Source organism: Camarhynchus parvulus, chromosome 1A, assembly GCF_901933205.1.
Source record: "Camarhynchus parvulus chromosome 1A, STF_HiC, whole genome shotgun sequence".
In the NCBI taxonomy this organism is placed as follows: Eukaryota; Metazoa; Chordata; class Aves; order Passeriformes; family Thraupidae; genus Camarhynchus; species Camarhynchus parvulus.
Genome location: NC_044586.1, coordinates 19,848,678 through 19,864,634, shown reverse-complemented (window position 1 = coordinate 19,864,634; position 15,957 = coordinate 19,848,678). Strand labels below are relative to the sequence as shown.

The window sequence follows — 15,957 nt, the reverse complement described above, 5'->3', positions numbered from 1 at the left end:
ACAACCCCCATCCTGGCTGGGGACAAGAGGGGTTGCTGGGAATCAAAAAAAGCTGATGGAATGGTTAGCTGGTGTAAGGGTGGTAACAAGCAGACCCAAGGGAAAACATGTAACGCATGCTTGACATTTATTTATTCTGTAGTTTAACTGATGCAAAAATGTCCTTAAGATTAATGACTCTTTTGAAATACACCTTTGTCCATACACTTCTAGAAGGATACTGCAATCTCTTAAAATTAGGAAAAGTACGTTGTCAAAATGCTGCTAGGGCAGATACAGCTGCTAATATGTTTCTACTCTAACAACCTTAAGCACTTCCCTTCTGCACACCATGCATGAAGTAGGGAGCGAGCCCTCTCCAGAACTGTGGAACTGTCAGACTGGGAACTGTCCCAGTTACAATGGGAACTAAAATCTTTGCAGTGACTTAACATAAATCTTAAAATGCAGAACAGGACCTGAGCCAGTGGCACTACTACTCTCTATCTCTCCGGGTGAATCTTGTGTGCCTGTCATGTGCCCTCTTTAGAGGGCATTACCCAGGTTAGATACATTTAACTCCTTCAGTGTTTCTGGGTAAGTCCCCTAAACCTGATTCTCTGACATCTCTCTGAATTGAAGATTGGATACTTTTTTTACTTCATTTGTGTATGGTATCTTACCCTCTTTCTTTCTGCTCCTTTTTTTCCAGTACTTTATTAGTGTGCAAATGTGAACACAGCTCTGCAGAGGGCCATGCCGGCCCTGCAATGCGTAGGGGCTTGTGCTTTGGCCAAACCTGGACGGGAAGCCGGCTCTGGCCTCCCAAGCACCTGTTTCCCTACGCTGAGAAACAATCAGCGATGGGGTGCAGGCAGCTTTTGCCTGTCTGGAGCTGAGCGAGCTCATCCCACCTGCTGCACGGCGGTACCTAAACACTCCAAAGGTACTCTGCCCCGGGGCTCGGCACGCACAGGCACTCGAAAAAAATACTTGGGGTTTTTCCACACAAACTAGCCCCACACAAACTTTCCATGCAAGCCGTACGTGGCGTGAGGGACGAGGCAGCCAGGTACAACCCGGCCCCCTGCGCTCCCTCCCACACCCCGGCCCCGGGTACCCGGTGCCTGCCCCAGCATCGTAGGAGATGGGCCTGGCCCGGGCTTTGCTGGGGGCGGGCCAGCCCTCGGCACGGGCGAGGGACGGACGGACGGACGGACGGCGGCGGCAGGAGGCAGGGCTGAGGGAGGAGGTTTGAGCCTCGGCGGCTCCTGTCCGCTGCTGCCGCGGGCCCGCGTCAGTTCCTGCCGCCGGCCGGCGCTGCCATCGGGATCCGCCGACCGGGAGCGCCGCCGCCATGAGCCGCAGCTACAACGATGAGCTGCAGTACCTGGACAAGATCGACAAGAATTGCTGGCGGATCAAGAAGGGCTTCGTGCCGAACATGCGTGTGCGTGGGACGGGGCCGGGGTGCCCGGGGTGGGGGTCGGGGAAGGGGCGCGGAGTCGGGCTCGGGGTGGCCCGGGCGGCTGACGGCTCTCCCCGCAGGTGGAGGGCGTTTTCTACGTGAACGACCCGCTGGAGAAGCTGATGTTCGAGGAGCTGCGCAATGCCTGCCGCGGCGGAGGTGGGTCCGGCGGGGAGCCCTGACCCCGGGGGTGACACAGAATCAGTCGGTTTGGAAAAGACCTCGAAGATCATCGAGTCCAGCCTGTGACCGAGCAGCACCATGCCAACTAGACTGTGGCACTGAGTGCTCCGTCCATCCTTTCCTTGAACGCTTCTAGGGACGGTGACCCTGCTGCCTCCCTAGGCATCCCATTCCAACGTGTAATCACCCTTTTTGCGAAAACATTCCTCACAATGTCCAAGCTAAACTTTTCCCGGCACAACTTAAAGCTGTCTTCTTGTCCTGTGTCCCCGCGCGTCCCTCTGCGAGCCGCAGAGTGCAGCAGGCAGCGGGGCAGGCCCGGCGGGGGGTGCGGAGAGGCGGCGAACGGGAGCGCGCTCTCTCGCCGTGCGCGCCGCTCGGGCCCGGAGCAGCGCGGGCGGCAGCGGCGCGGAGGCGTACGGGAGCAGCGGGGCCGGGTCATGCGGCTCCACATCCGGGAGACGGGCGAGCGGCAGCGGTAGCGGGCTGTGCCAGCACTGCCGGCCGGGAGCAGCGCGGGCGGCAGCGGCAGCGGGCTGTGCCAGCACTGCCGGCCGGGAGCAGCGCGGGCGGCAGCGGCAGCGGGCTGTGCCAGCACTGCCGGCCGCGCTCTGCGCTCCGAGTGTTCCCCGAATGCCGCTCCTAGAGTTCCCGGGGGGGTACTGCCTGGAGCTGTTCGCTGTGGGGCTGGAGTTCAGGGCTGGATCTCATCCACCAGCTGGGCTGGGGGGAGCACGCTGCTGTTGTTAGCACAGACCGCACACTATGGGTACAAACAGCAGAAGTTGGTCTTCAGTGAAATAAACACTGCATTTAATGAAACTGCAGCTTGTGCACAATGCCAGGCTCTTTATACCAGATTAGAAGTCTTGCTGGTGGCTGACTTCTTTTTTTGCCAGTGTTTTAAACAGCCTCTTTAGAAAGTGTTTCATTGTGATTATCATGGTAAATTATCAGATTACTTTTTTTTAAAAACCTTTTTTAGGTGCGGGTGGCTTCCTACCTGCTATGAAACAGATTGGGAATGTGGCTGCATTGCCTGGCATTGTTCATGTGAGTATCTGCTTTGAAAAATCTGCTCTTTTTCTGTTCCCATTTGCCTGAGATTATTGCATTCTAAATGGAAACTTGCTCATGAGAAGAGGTACGGACCAAAGTTCTTCTCAAGGCAGTTTGTGTGTTAGGAACCTGTGTCTGAGTAAGGAGTTCTTGCAAGGGCAGGCTGCAAAACTAAGTTGTCAGAGAGAGAAGTAGCCACTTATTTCATTGCTTGTCTTTTGACATTGAGCTTTTCATGCTATTTCAGCCTCTTGAGCCACCTTTCCCCACTGTTCATACTAACTGCTTGTTGGTTTTGAATTGCCTCTGCTCTGGAATACATGGAGAAGTGTGGACAGAGCAGGAGGTGGTACTGTTGTCTGTACTACTATTACTGGCCTCATGTGAGTAGTGACCCTTCACACGCACTGAACACTGACTTCCCTCATCCTGTGCCTTTTTGGAAGCAAAGCATCAGATATAATGATTCAGGAGGAAAATGCTTACCTTTTCAAGAAGTGCAAAATACAATGTGGAAATTATCCTTTTCACATTCAATGTTGCATATATTAATAAGTAAAAAATAACAGATATTTTAATTGTCTCTCTTTGCAGAAGTTTTGAATTTATGGATGCAGTAAAAGGCAGACCATCATGCTATTAAATGCCTTAGGGATCAGGCCAAAATGGAGTAAGGTAGAATAGTAACAACCTTCTAAAATGGGGATTTTGGCTGGTAGTTTGTAGAAGAGATGCTACAATCATCTACATATTCAGATCTTAACTTTTTCTCTCCAAACCAAGGATTTCTTGGTGATGTCAAGGAGAGGCAGAAGAAGCAAAGAATTCCATTCAAAAGTACTGTTCACTTCAGTGTGTGGTAGCACTTTAACAGATACTGAAAAGTTCCAATTTCTGGTAATTTTCTGGGTGTCACAGGGTGTTTGCTTCAGAGATCTGGTCTCTGCTTTTTTTGACTGTTCTGTAAATGCAGGAGATTAGACCCTTACCTGAGTTGATGTATTCACTCCACCTACATCTGAACATCCGTTCTCTTTTTGGTATATTTGTTTGCAAATATGACAACCACTACCACAAGGCATAGTATAACCAGGGCTACTCTGCAAGCATTGAGTTTCATAAAGGTTTAAAATTGCCTTTCAGAGATCAATAGGCCTTCCAGATGTCCATTCTGGCTATGGATTTGCTATTGGCAACATGGCTGCCTTTGATATGAGTGATCCTGAAGCAGTGGTTTCACCAGGTAAGGATGACTGACTTAACCTGCTTTGAGAAATACCTGGGATGGCATAAAAGTACTTCACATTCAGAAACAAAGCAAAAAATATGAGAATTACAGGGAGTTAAGGGGTGCTTAATTCTTGCACTTAGAGTGTTTATTCTTTATGGAGCGGGTCATTACGCTGAGAAGAGCTAAACAGTACAGGGAGAATTGCCCTTGTGTTTGCAGCTTGAACTTGTGATATCCCTCAGTTCTGAAGTCTTTGACGTTGTTTCACCAGATTGAAAAAGAACTGACTAGCTTCTTTGAGTAGTTTGAAAACATCTTTTGAGGATATTTCTCCACTTAAAACATGACTTTACATTATGTCTGTCTTTTTAGTAAACACCCAGATCTTTTGTTACTGACAGTCTGAAGCTTGTGTGGCTGTCATGAAACATGATACTCATGTTTTAGTTTTGCTTTGATCAGTTCAAGTGTTCCTGATTGACTGAGACCCAAAGTCTCTTAGTTTGGTATCTCCCTTCTAACATTAGTAATAGCAGAACCTTCATAATAAAGGTGGCATGATTATCTTTCACATTTGGCATTGCCTTATAGAATTTATTATTATAAATAGTTGAGCAAAATATCAAGAACTGAAGTTTAGCATTTCTTATAAGTATTTATTGCTTCTTATAACTATTTATTATTTATTCCAGTGAAGATTCAAAAAAAACTTACTTCTGGATACTGCTTTCAAGAACATTTTACATCAGGGAGCCATTCTAAGATCTGTTACTTTTCTTCTGACCTTAGGCAGCGGAACAGGAACATTCTCTCTGCTTTCTATGGGCAATGTGTTTTATAATTGTGTCCACTTCTCTTTGTCAGCTTGCTGGAGTAACTTTGTAAATGGAGAGCTCTGTAGGCAATCATACAGCTATGTCTTGAAGTCTGAGGCTTCATGTAAATCTGTTAAAATGAAGTTTAGTACAGTTCTGCTTTTTTTGCCCCAGTATTGTGTCACAGGAAAAGGAGTGAGATTGCAGCCTTCAGAACATGCTCCCTGACATGGCTCTTTCTCCACTTGCAGGTGGTGTCGGCTTTGACATCAACTGTGGTGTCCGCTTGCTGCGGACAAATTTGGATGAAAGTGATGTGCAGCCTGTGAAAGAACAGCTTGCCCAGGCTATGTTTGACCACATTCCTGTTGGTGTTGGCTCCAAAGGCGTCATCCCTATGAATGCCAAGTAAGAGAATGACTTTGTGCACACATCACTAGAGGGGACATCTCTGTTGTTTGTTTTGATGCAAGATTCATCAGTGAGAGACTTAAGAAAGGAAAAGTAATTCTAAAATGCTTTCTGTTCTTTCTGCATATGTGCCTTACTAGGACTGACATAATCATCAATGCACGGTCTGCTCTTTCCTCCGCCATTTAAAGCCCTTAAAGGTTATTGCTGGGTTCTCATTTCTTCTGAAAACTTCCATGAACATAAAGGTCTTTTTTGAAAGAGAGGATTATAGATAGAAAATAGGATCTTTCCCACCCAGCAAAGAGGAAAAAGTGATGAGGTGCCAAAAGTTAATATATTTGTAGAGCTTGGCTTTCATGAAGTATTAAGAAGCTGTACTTATTTTTAGGAGAGTTGGGGGCTGACCATAACATAATAGAGTAATTCAGGTTGGATGGGATCTTTTGAGGTTATCTCGCCCAACTCCTTTCAGGAAGGATCTAAATCTAAAGTTAGGTCTGCCAACAAAAGGCATCAAGTTGCTCAAGGCCATATCCAGTAGAGTTTTGAGTATATCCAAGGATAATCATCTTATGTGTAGGTGTTTGGTAATTGCAGGGATTTGGAAGAGGCACTGGAGATGGGTGTGGACTGGTCTCTCCGAGAGGGCTATGCCTGGGCAGAGGACAAGGAGCACTGTGAGGAATATGGAAGAATGCTACAGGCCGACCCCAACAAAGTCTCTTCAAGGGCTAAGAAAAGGGGCCTGCCTCAGGTAATGTTACCTTTCAGTGGGGCTGTGCATGCTCCCAGGGTTCAAATATAAATGTTAGAGAGTAGTTCTCTAATTCTGTGTCTTTTCTTGAAACTCTAGCGTTTCTGGGCAGGGGGAAAGGTGAGATGGTGAGGTCGGTTCTGAATAATGCTTGACAAAGCTGCAACAGAGGAGAATAATACTGGGCTTACCCAAGGTCTCTGGGGCCATCAAGTTTTCATCTGTTAATGTCCGGTACTGGAAGGTGTATTGGATAGCATTTCCACATCCAGATGCATTTTCTTTTTAAGAGAAAGGCAACTTTGTGTTGTTCAACTTTCGTCCATGTTTGCTCAGCAAGTTAATAGCAGGGCAGGAAAAGATACACTAATAAATGGAACTAGCTCATAACTGAATCGCAGTTTAAGAGTTGGATTTAATTTCTATATATAGTATGAATTAATTTCTAGATATATTTCACACTGCTCTGTGTGGAACAATTCAAGATGGCTATACAAATGGCATATTTGTAAAGCTTTTTTGTACATTCTTGGTATTAATTGATATTATTCTTTATTAATTGGGGTGGTGCAAAATTACAGCACTTTAAACTTGTTACATTCCCAATTTTCACATTTGCCTTGCAAATAAGTGATCATCTGTTACAGAGTTGAAAAAATTTGGGCTTGGAAATGGAATATCTTGTTTTAATCTACTGGAAAGTTTTAAGTACATAATTAACAAGCTATTGTAACTCCTTTGTGGAGTTATAACTGATTATAAGCCTGTCTGCTTTGTTTGTACAAACTAGTCTCAATACGCTATACTCTTCCCATCCAGGCCAAATTAAGTTGGAAAAAAGTGGCAGCACAGTCTGTATGTAGATTCTGCTCCTCGTGTTTAATCACAGTCTTGTTCCAACACCACAGGTAGTTACAAATCTGAACAAAATGGAAAGTGGTGGTGCTACTGAGTTCTACTTCCTTGCAGTTTACATGGGAATATTTTTCCCCAAAAAATCCTTTTCTAAACCCAAAACCTTGCTGGAGCAATTTGCCCTATTGCCTGTTGCTGTAGCTCTCCCCTGTGCTCCCAAAGGCTCCCTGTCTGATCAATGTGTTGTGATTGGCAGCTGGGGACCCTGGGAGCCGGAAATCATTACGCCGAGATCCAGGTGGTGGATGAGATTTACAACGAATATGCTGCCAAGAAAATGGGCATTGACCACAAAGGGCAGGTGTGCGTGATGATCCACAGTGGAAGCAGAGGGCTGGGCCACCAGGTTGCCACAGGTATGATCTGACTGGTGTAGCTACCTGAGTGAGGCAAACTCCTCAGCGTGGTCTTGTCACTGACAGCAAACCCCAGCACCAAAGAGCATTTCCTACAGTGAATTGCTGAGAGGATCCTGAATTGCCTGATCAGCTGTTTGCAAACAGTTGATAACATTCTGCCCCAGATTTGACTTTTGCATTTGAGAAATAGCCTTGGGCTTGGCCATTGACACATGAGTTCAGTTTTAGAATATAAATTACAGACACCCTGTTAATCTCAAAGATTGCAGCAAAATAAGAAAGTCACTTAGACTTACTGTGTTTATTTTCCAGATGCACTGGTGGCTATGGAAAAAGCTATGAAACGGGACAAAATCATAGTGAACGATCGCCAGCTGGCGTGTGCCAGGATTGCCTCTGCAGAGGGACAGGATTACCTGAAGGGAATGGCAGCTGCTGGCAACTATGCCTGGGTTAACCGCTCTTCCATGACTTTCCTAACACGACAGGTAGGAGCAGAGTTGTCTCTGATGCAGATATTTTTCCTGCTTCATCCCAGACATAGAGAACAGAGAGTAGTTGCACTATTTAACTTTATTTCATTTGTGTGTTTCTTAAACTGTTTTTTTCTGGAGAGACCTTCACAAAGCTGCAGTCCTGACAATCTGTCTAAAACCTCTCAACATCACCGGATGGTACTTGGCAGAAGCTGCTTAAGCAGTATTTTTGAAAACGCCTTGAGCTGGAAAAAGAGGATATAAGAAAACTGGAAGTTTTGTTGCTAAAATTGGGGGTTTTGTTGCTAAATCTAGCTTTTCAGAGTTGCACAAATTTGCCTAATTGATATCTGATTGAATTACAACAGGAAGCTGCCAGTGGGCAGAGAAACAATCTGTGCAGTCCAATTCTGTCATTCTCAGCACTGTTGTATTCAGTTCCACTGTGGCTGAATTATGACGATCCTGTATCTCACATCCTGATTTGTTCTCTTTTTAGGCCTTTGCCAAAGTGTTCAACACAACCCCAGATGACCTTGACATGCACGTTATCTATGATGTGTCTCACAACATTGCCAAAGTGGAGCAGCATGTAGTGGATGGAAAGGAGCGGACTCTGCTGGTGCACAGAAAGGGGTCAACCAGGGCATTCCCCCCTCACCATCCTCTTATTGCTGTCGATTATCAAGTAAGTTTAGCTTTGGGAGAAGGAACTAGAGAATTCTGGATTAATCAGACAGTTTTAGGATCCCTAACAGATACCTAAATGCTGTGAGTTAATTTTTTAAGGTAACAGCACTGGAACCCTGGTGGGATGGCAGTATTAAGTTTCTGTGTGTGTTAGATCTTTGGGACACTGAGCTCCTCTTTCTGCTCCACACCCAAAATGGTTGGAAAAACATGAAAGGAAAGAAGTCCTTTATTGACTTCAGGATTCAATGGTTTCCCTTGTCTGTCTGTTAGACACAAGACTTTTGATCTGCTGGTCTGCATCTTTCAGAGCAGTTTTCTAGAATCCTGGATTCCAGGCACCTGAGACAACCAGGGATGCTCTCAAGGAATGTTAATGTGACTTCCTTTTCTGGAGACACAGTTCCTCTCAGACTTTTATTAAGAATGAGATTTTTCAGCTTTTTCTTACGAATGAATGCTTTGCATCCACAGCTGACTGGACAGCCTGTTTTGATTGGTGGCACAATGGGCACCTGCAGCTATGTCCTCACTGGCACAGAGCAAGGCATGACTGAGACCTTTGGAACTACTTGCCATGGAGCTGTAAGTCAAGAAGTTATTTCAGGGAGGCGTTGGGATGAGACGGTCACCCAGAGAACAAAGTTGTTAAAGGGTCATCCAATGTGTGATTCCTCTGTTGGTCATAGAAGCAGACACTAGCCTTGCCAGTAGTCCTTGCCCAGGAGAACTGCAAGGTAGAAGTCTTTGTCCCTTACTGAGTAGTTGTGACTACTTCTGCAAAAAACCTAGGGGATACTGCTTTTTATAAGGCAGATGTTAGGATGAAGATGTGGAGAATAAACTTATCTTACGAAATTCTGATACTTCTGAGCTAACAAGGGGGGTTAACTGGGCTGAGGCTGTCTATGTATAAAACTCCTCAGTAGTTAGAAGGTATTTCCTCCCCTGTTATTTATAGTGTGAGACAATGATTGAGGAAGAGAAGCATCTTCCAGCAAATTCCAAGACCTGAATACTGTTTGGTTTGGGTAAAATGACACTTGCAGACAAGTGTATTATACAAATTAAACTTTCCTACTCATCATACCAGAGGTGTGATTTTGTAGGAGTCTGTAACCTGAAGGCCAAATTAATTTCCTGTATTGGGGTTTACTGTGGTCTTTGCTCTCAGTCATTCTGTTTTTGCTTATAATGCAGTAATGGGGTTTTTTTTAATAAGAAAGAGTTTTGTTTTTCCAAACTGCTACAAAAAGTAGAACTAACAACTGTTGGCCTAGGGTCGTGCACTGTCTCGAGCCAAATCTCGACGTAACTTGGACTTCCAGGACGTACTGGACAAGCTGGCTGACATGGGTATTGCCATCCGTGTTGCTTCTCCCAAACTGGTCATGGAAGAAGTGAGTTTAGTACTTCATTATCTTAGAAAGAAAAGGGGGGGTCTTGCTCCCTGGCTGAGTGACCCTCCCTGACCTGATTTTTTGCAGTGCTAAGCAATTGCCAGTACTCTAAATGTGAAGGTTGTGTGATTTCTGATAGAGCTTTCAGATTTTTCGAAAATGATGTGAAATGTTCTCTATCCAAAAAGCATGCTGAAAGGGGAGATGCCTGATTGACAGGTTTTGGGGGTATGTTTTTTCCTCTTCTGCCTGGTGATAGGGATAATTGCTGTCTTTGTGTGAGCATCTACAAAAGTAGCTATGTTTTATGGATTTTCTTCTTGAATTATGTTCTCCCTGCTTTAAATTTACGTTACTCTGCAGCTTTCATATAGATTAGTAGCATCTTGAAAGATCCTCTTTTAAGATGAACTCCTATATTTGCTCAAGAAGAGAACTCTGAATGGTCAGAGAACTTTGAGTATTATGATTTCCAGTTCCTCTGCATTAATATGACCGTGCCTTTTCTGTTCACAACCTCACTCATAAAAGTGTTAATCATTTGGCACTATGCTCTTCTGGGTGTTGGTGTTACATGAACATGTTGATCACATTAAAGTCTATATTTAAGAGCAGCTTCCTTGTCAGAATAGGGGCCAGAGGGGGAAACTAGAGTCAAACTTTGACTGCTGTACTAAGGAGCCGTGAAGATAAAACTTAAAGGTTACCTGTAAAGAAGAAGTTGGAGTCACTTCCTACTAGATAATGAGGCTTGCCATTCTAACATGCAGGGGCACTCATTATCTGAAAAACTGGATTAAAATAGCTATTTTATCTGAAATATGATAACAGCTTATTTGGAAAGCTAAGTGTCTTACAGATTTCTTAGATACATAAGGTGGACAGATTCTCAATATGTTCACCTGCTTCTACACTCTCCATTGACATGGTTATTTTTGTGAAGAGTGGATTTCAAAAGTCTACACCTGATTTCCTGTGACTGTCAGTTGTTTATAGTTTTGTCTTGTCTTTTTTTCCCCCCTCCAGGCACCAGAGTCTTACAAGAACGTGACTGATGTGGTTAACACCTGCCATGAAGCTGGCATCAGCAAGAAAGCCATTAAACTGAGACCTATTGCTGTTATAAAAGGCTAGGGGCCAACAAGGCACCCATATCTCCAGGCCTTACAGAAAAACTGACTAGAATTACCATCTTCCCACACCTCTTGGGCTCTGTAGGATGCTCAAATATCACATTCCTGTTCTGGAAACACAACAGCTGAGGATACACCTATTTTTACCACTCCTAGCCATAATTAATGCCCCTCCTCCTAAGTTCTATGGCGTTGTTTTCTTGTGAGGACAGGGCAAAGAAATACGTAAGTCTTGGTTTTTATATGCAGTCCTTCCTCCATTTCCCTGCTCAGGCAGGACTTCAGACTTGCCTGAGTTGTCACTAAGTGCTGTGCTGCAAGACCACCTCCATCAGTGAAGGTGGTGTATGAACCAGAGCTGCTGTCACCACACCTGAGTGCCTGGAGCTCTTTCTGCATGTGGAAGTACTCTGATAGACAAGGTGTTGCATGTGTGGGCAGGGAGATGCATAGTCTGTACTGCTGCATGTTTTCTGGTAAGAAATCTGGAGCTGGGAACAGTCTCCTGCTCAGGTTGAGAGGGGCTAGCTAAGCTGGAGACACAGTCTTACCCCAGCCTCTCCCATTTAACACAGCACCTGGTGAATTTGGCTCAGGACAAGTAGGCATTCCACAGTCTTTTGGAAAATCTGAGTAGAACTGAGTGTGTTGCCTTGAGAGGTCTTGTTTGCCTAGTAAAAGTTGTAACTTAGCTTAGGGATGTGCTAATCCAACATTTTAAGAAGCTCTGAGCATGTGAAAGTTGGGTTGGGTAATGCTGCTCACTGTGTCCCACAGCTCTGATTTAATGGAGCCCAATTTTGGGGTCAGGCCCAATGCAATGGGACTTAGAGTGTTTCTTTTACATTCATTAACCAAGGCTGGAGGGGAAGTTGACCATCCCCACTGGATCATTTTGGGGGATTACAATAAAATGGGAAGATGGACGTGGCAGTGTATCTGTGTCATGTTTATTCTGTGTACTTGAAAGCAGCCAACAGACATTTTAGCCGCAAACACGCTGCCTTTTGTGACTTCAGATGATGGATCTTGTAGAGGATGTGCAGATGGCAGTATTTTTGCAGGGTACAAGGAAGGGCAATGCAGTGCTGTTTTCCCAGCTCGGTTTTGACAGGAGTGTGTTGGCTTTTACCTGTCCTTGCCGGCCTTGGCGAGCCCACCTCGGGATGGCGCCTGCCTGCAAGGCTGGATGCCGGCACAAGAGGGCGGCTGCAGGGAAACAAAACCCCAAAGCAAGAGTGGAGCCCTGCCAAGGACTCGTGTAAGGGGAGCAGATAGTGATTGATGGACTGCAGTGCCTTTTGATGAAACATCCCTTTAAGTGCAGGATCTTAGAAGGTATAATGGTATTTCACTGTTGTAATCACTTTGTTCTTAAGGGTTTTTTTAGGTTCAAATACTGTGTTTGTGCAGGCTCAGAAGCAGCACATGTACTTATAGGCACTGCTGTGAGTTCTTGTGGGTTTGAACTTACAGCTTCTTGTTTCCCCCTCCTTTCTTCAGTGGAACACTTCCAGATTGACAATTAAGAGGTCTGAGACATACTTGCTGAGTTTAAAACAAAAATCATTTCACCTAGAAATGTGAATTAGCCTCCAGTGACTGAAAGAAAAATTGGTCTCAAATCTTCTGCAAAAGTCTATGTTCCTTGCAGAAGTTTCTGTCTCTAAATACTTCAGCTTCTTTCATGTGGAATGTAAGGGAAAAAATTAACATTTTAAAAAATTCACATTTAAAAATAAGCATTTCACAAATACAGTTCTCCTTCCAACTTCTACTTACCGCTACCATTAAGGGACAAATTTCAGTTTTTTACAAGCAGAAATCATAAGTACCATGGAGGTGCTGTCATATGCATGGGATGTATGCCTTATGACCTCTGATCATCAATGTTTATGCATTAGCAGTCAAGACTGCAAGAAGAGCTGTCAATTCTGGTTTCCTGTTACAAAGCTGGTATTAGTTTTGGTTATATGTTTTGCTGTATGAAGTGCTGGTTTCCTTACCACCTAAAAAAGAAAAGAAAAATATAAGATGTCTCCCAGTTCTTTGTTTGAACCAGGGTTTTTTTTCCTGTTCAAGTCTCTCTTTTTTCTGCAAATAGGGTTGTCCACCGACTTTTTTTATTCTGCACTTTAGAAAATAAATTTTAAGAGGCGTTTGGTAGAGAAGGCATGCAGTATTAAATTTCATGTGCTGAAATACAGGTGGATCTGCAGGAGCATTTTGGCAACACCGAAGAACCAGTGTGATTATTCAGCCATCTCTGCTTCCATGGAGGATTACTAAGAACTCTGAAATACCTGTTGATGATGCACTTTCCTCCCCAAGAGACTGAAAAAGCCTTGGTGAATGAGTGTTAGGGCCTTTTTTCCTTGGGATACCACAGTTAGGAGATCTGGTCTACATCTACCCTTGGAGCTGCTGCACACTTCTGTCCAGCTACAGACACTCAGCTGTTCCCTGCCTAAGTTCAGCTGATTCACTCCTCTGTGGTCTGCAGCAGAAGGTTTGTTGGCTTGCACAGGGTGTCTGCACTGAGTCTGCACTTCAGGGTTTGGTTGCCTTTGGGCGACTCTCAGAAAGGCCTGGGATTGCGCCCCAAGCTGGGGGTGCTGTTTGTGGGGTGCAGTGCCAGGTGGAAGGGGCAGCACTCACTGCTGGGGTGCAGCTGATGGCCTCCCTTGACTTGGTCACACTTTGTGTTCCCCAGGTGCCTAAATTCCTTAATTCAGCCTTTCCCAAGGGAAGCATGACCCCAGCCAGGTAAGCTGCAGGGGTGTATTTGCACCATACTGCACGCCTCACAGGTTGGGAGCCTGGGGTGTGATGTTTATTGCCTGGTGTCATATTTGTCACCGTCCTAAGTCTTCTGGGATTCCTCTTCCCTCTGCTCTGACTTTGCCTGCTTGAAATGCAGCCCTGCACACACCACTTCCTCCTATGCTGGTGGTCCCAGGCTGGTGTTCTGGCCCAGGAGGAACAAGTGATCTCTGACACATCTCTGGCACAGGCACCCCCACTCTCCTCCACTCTGCTTTGTTCCTCTCAAACATAAACACACTTAACGGGCCTCTTCTCCCTCCGACGCCCCAGTCTTCAGAGCGACCAGACAGAGCCATATCCCTCCTGCAGCGTGTGCCAGCACACTCCCTGCTTGCAGGAAAGCTTCAGTGGAGCAGCAGGCCCTGCCTGTACCTGGCATTCACTTTGCTCTCTTGAGCCCTGTCCTAGCCCAAATGGTTTTGATCACCACAAATTTGTTTTAGATTTGTTTTTCTGTCTGGAAAGGTGGCAGTGGGAGGTGTACAGTGGAGAAGCAGGAACTCTGCAGTCCCCAGACAGGGAGATACTGGGTACAGGTGCTTTGTCCTCTGCACCATGGGAGGAAGAAGAGGATAACACCAATAATTCTGTGGTTTCTGGTGGAGCTTTTGTTTGCAATATGTAGCAGGAGGGTGGGGGTCATGCTGAGTGATATGTTAGGTGGGAGAGCAGAGGGCACAGAAATTCCTCTGGTCTCCCCTAGCAGATGTTCAGCTTGGTCTCCTCAGGCAGCCAACCATCCCCTGTCTGAGGAGCTGCTGCTGGCTTTCATAGTGCTCACCACATCCCCATCTTGGTGCACCCTTGTTCCCAAACCCCAGGAGACTGCTTTGGGTCATGTTGTATATATAAATTCAGAAACCAAAATAATCACTAGTCTTAATTGCAGAGATTATGACCAGGAAAGGGAAGTTGAATCATCTGCCAGCACTTAATTTAACATTTACTAGCTTAGCAAAAGACACGCAGGGGCTGGGCTGCCCTCACATGCTGAGGTAGTTTGAGTCAGCCTTGTCTATTGGAGCCTATTCCAAGAAACCACCTGGTTACCCAGCTCTCACCTCTTAAGAATTGTAACTTGTTTGTGCTTTTAATCTTAAAAATAAACAAGCCAAAAACCTGGTAATTTTGGCTAATGCTAATTTGTGTCATTCACAGACAAGTTATCAACCTTTAAAACCATAGGTAGGCTGATGAGTTCCTCTACTGTTTCCCTGCCAAATGTTTAACCACTTCTTGGATGAGGACTGAAAAGGTATCATTGTAAATTATTCTTTCCCTCAAAGGTATTTATACTGTAGCTGTTGCTAAAGGGATTTTCTCCACCTTTCATTGGAGTGTTTTTGTCAGGCAGATACACAAAGGACCATGACAAGCCCTTTCTCCTCCATTTGGAGTATTTTGATTATCTGTGTATTTTGAATCTACCCAGAAAGGTCTTTGTCCATCTTCTGACACAAGTTGTGCATGTCTGCAGGGCTGGAGCCCTTTCCTGGTGGAAGAACTGAGCCCTGCAGAAGAGGAGAAAACTCTCCATCCAGGGAGCCTTTGCCCAGCCCAAGATGTGGGGCTGTGCTGGCAGGAGGGTGCCTGTGGGTGCAGGCAGTGCTGGGTGCTCTCCTACCCCAGCAGCCCCAGTGGGCCCCTCCATGGCGCAGAATCTCTCCCCAGGGAAGGGATCTCAGGGGGACTGCAGTGCCCATGGGGCAGCTGTCAGCCCTCAGAGGGGCGAGCAGGGAGGGAGAACCCTGCTTGCAGGCGTGGTGTGCCAGCAGCTAAGCACTGCTCCTGTCCCTCACCTCAGTCCCAGGGCTTGGGGTGACCTGGCCTTCACAAGTCCCATTAGGAAGTCCAGGAGATGTGCAGCCTGCTGGCTGCTCTTCTGCCAGACCCCATGAGCTCTTCTATTAATGGTCAGTGGATGAGGCAGAAGTCTTATCTTGATAGAGAAACACAAAGCCCTGCTTGTGCCAATATTCCTTTCCTTGTCTCTCAGGCAGAAATTCCAACAATTTGATGATTATCAATAGCAGCCAAGAGCACCATTTCTGTCTCCTTTCCCCCTGCTTCTCTGGCAGAAAGTGAATTCTCCATCACAGACTGGTCCTGGTCAGAAAAGTTCAGCTTAAGGCTCAGACATTCAAGTCCACAGTGGACTTTTCCAGCCTGTACCAAGTCACTCCATCTTCCCATGTCTTGGTGCTCTATTTGCAAATGGGAATAAAAATTGCTTCCTTTAATCTCACTTTTTATTG

General features: G+C 45.6%; 1 protein-coding gene across 1 annotated transcript; it reads left to right on the top strand.

Annotated features, from left to right (window-relative positions):
- Window positions 1-1,227: 1,227 nt before the first annotated feature.
- Window positions 1,228-11,809, top strand: RTCB (RNA 2',3'-cyclic phosphate and 5'-OH ligase). Its single transcript, XM_030960663.1, has 12 exons — window positions 1,228-1,429; window positions 1,528-1,606; window positions 2,616-2,683; window positions 3,833-3,932; window positions 4,987-5,143; window positions 5,747-5,903; window positions 7,015-7,174; window positions 7,490-7,665; window positions 8,153-8,341; window positions 8,818-8,928; window positions 9,624-9,743; window positions 10,770-11,809. The coding sequence occupies exons 1-12, from the start codon at window positions 1,337-1,339 to the stop codon at window positions 10,875-10,877; spliced, it is 1,518 nt and encodes a 505-aa protein (XP_030816523.1). The 5' UTR covers window positions 1,228-1,336; the 3' UTR covers window positions 10,878-11,809.
- Window positions 11,810-15,957: the final 4,148 nt, after the last annotated feature.

Excerpts from the sequence above, each read along its gene's own strand:
- RTCB (XM_030960663.1), top strand. The coding sequence starts at position 1,337 with ATGAGCCGCAGCTACAACGATGAGCTGCAGTACCTGGACAAGATCGAC. Across the intron at positions 1,430-1,527 it reads GCTTCGTGCCGAACATGCGT|GTGGAGGGCGTTTTCTACGT; the intron begins GTGCGTGGGACG and ends CTCTCCCCGCAG. Across the intron at positions 9,744-10,769 it reads CCAAACTGGTCATGGAAGAA|GCACCAGAGTCTTACAAGAA; the intron begins GTGAGTTTAGTA and ends TCCCCCCTCCAG.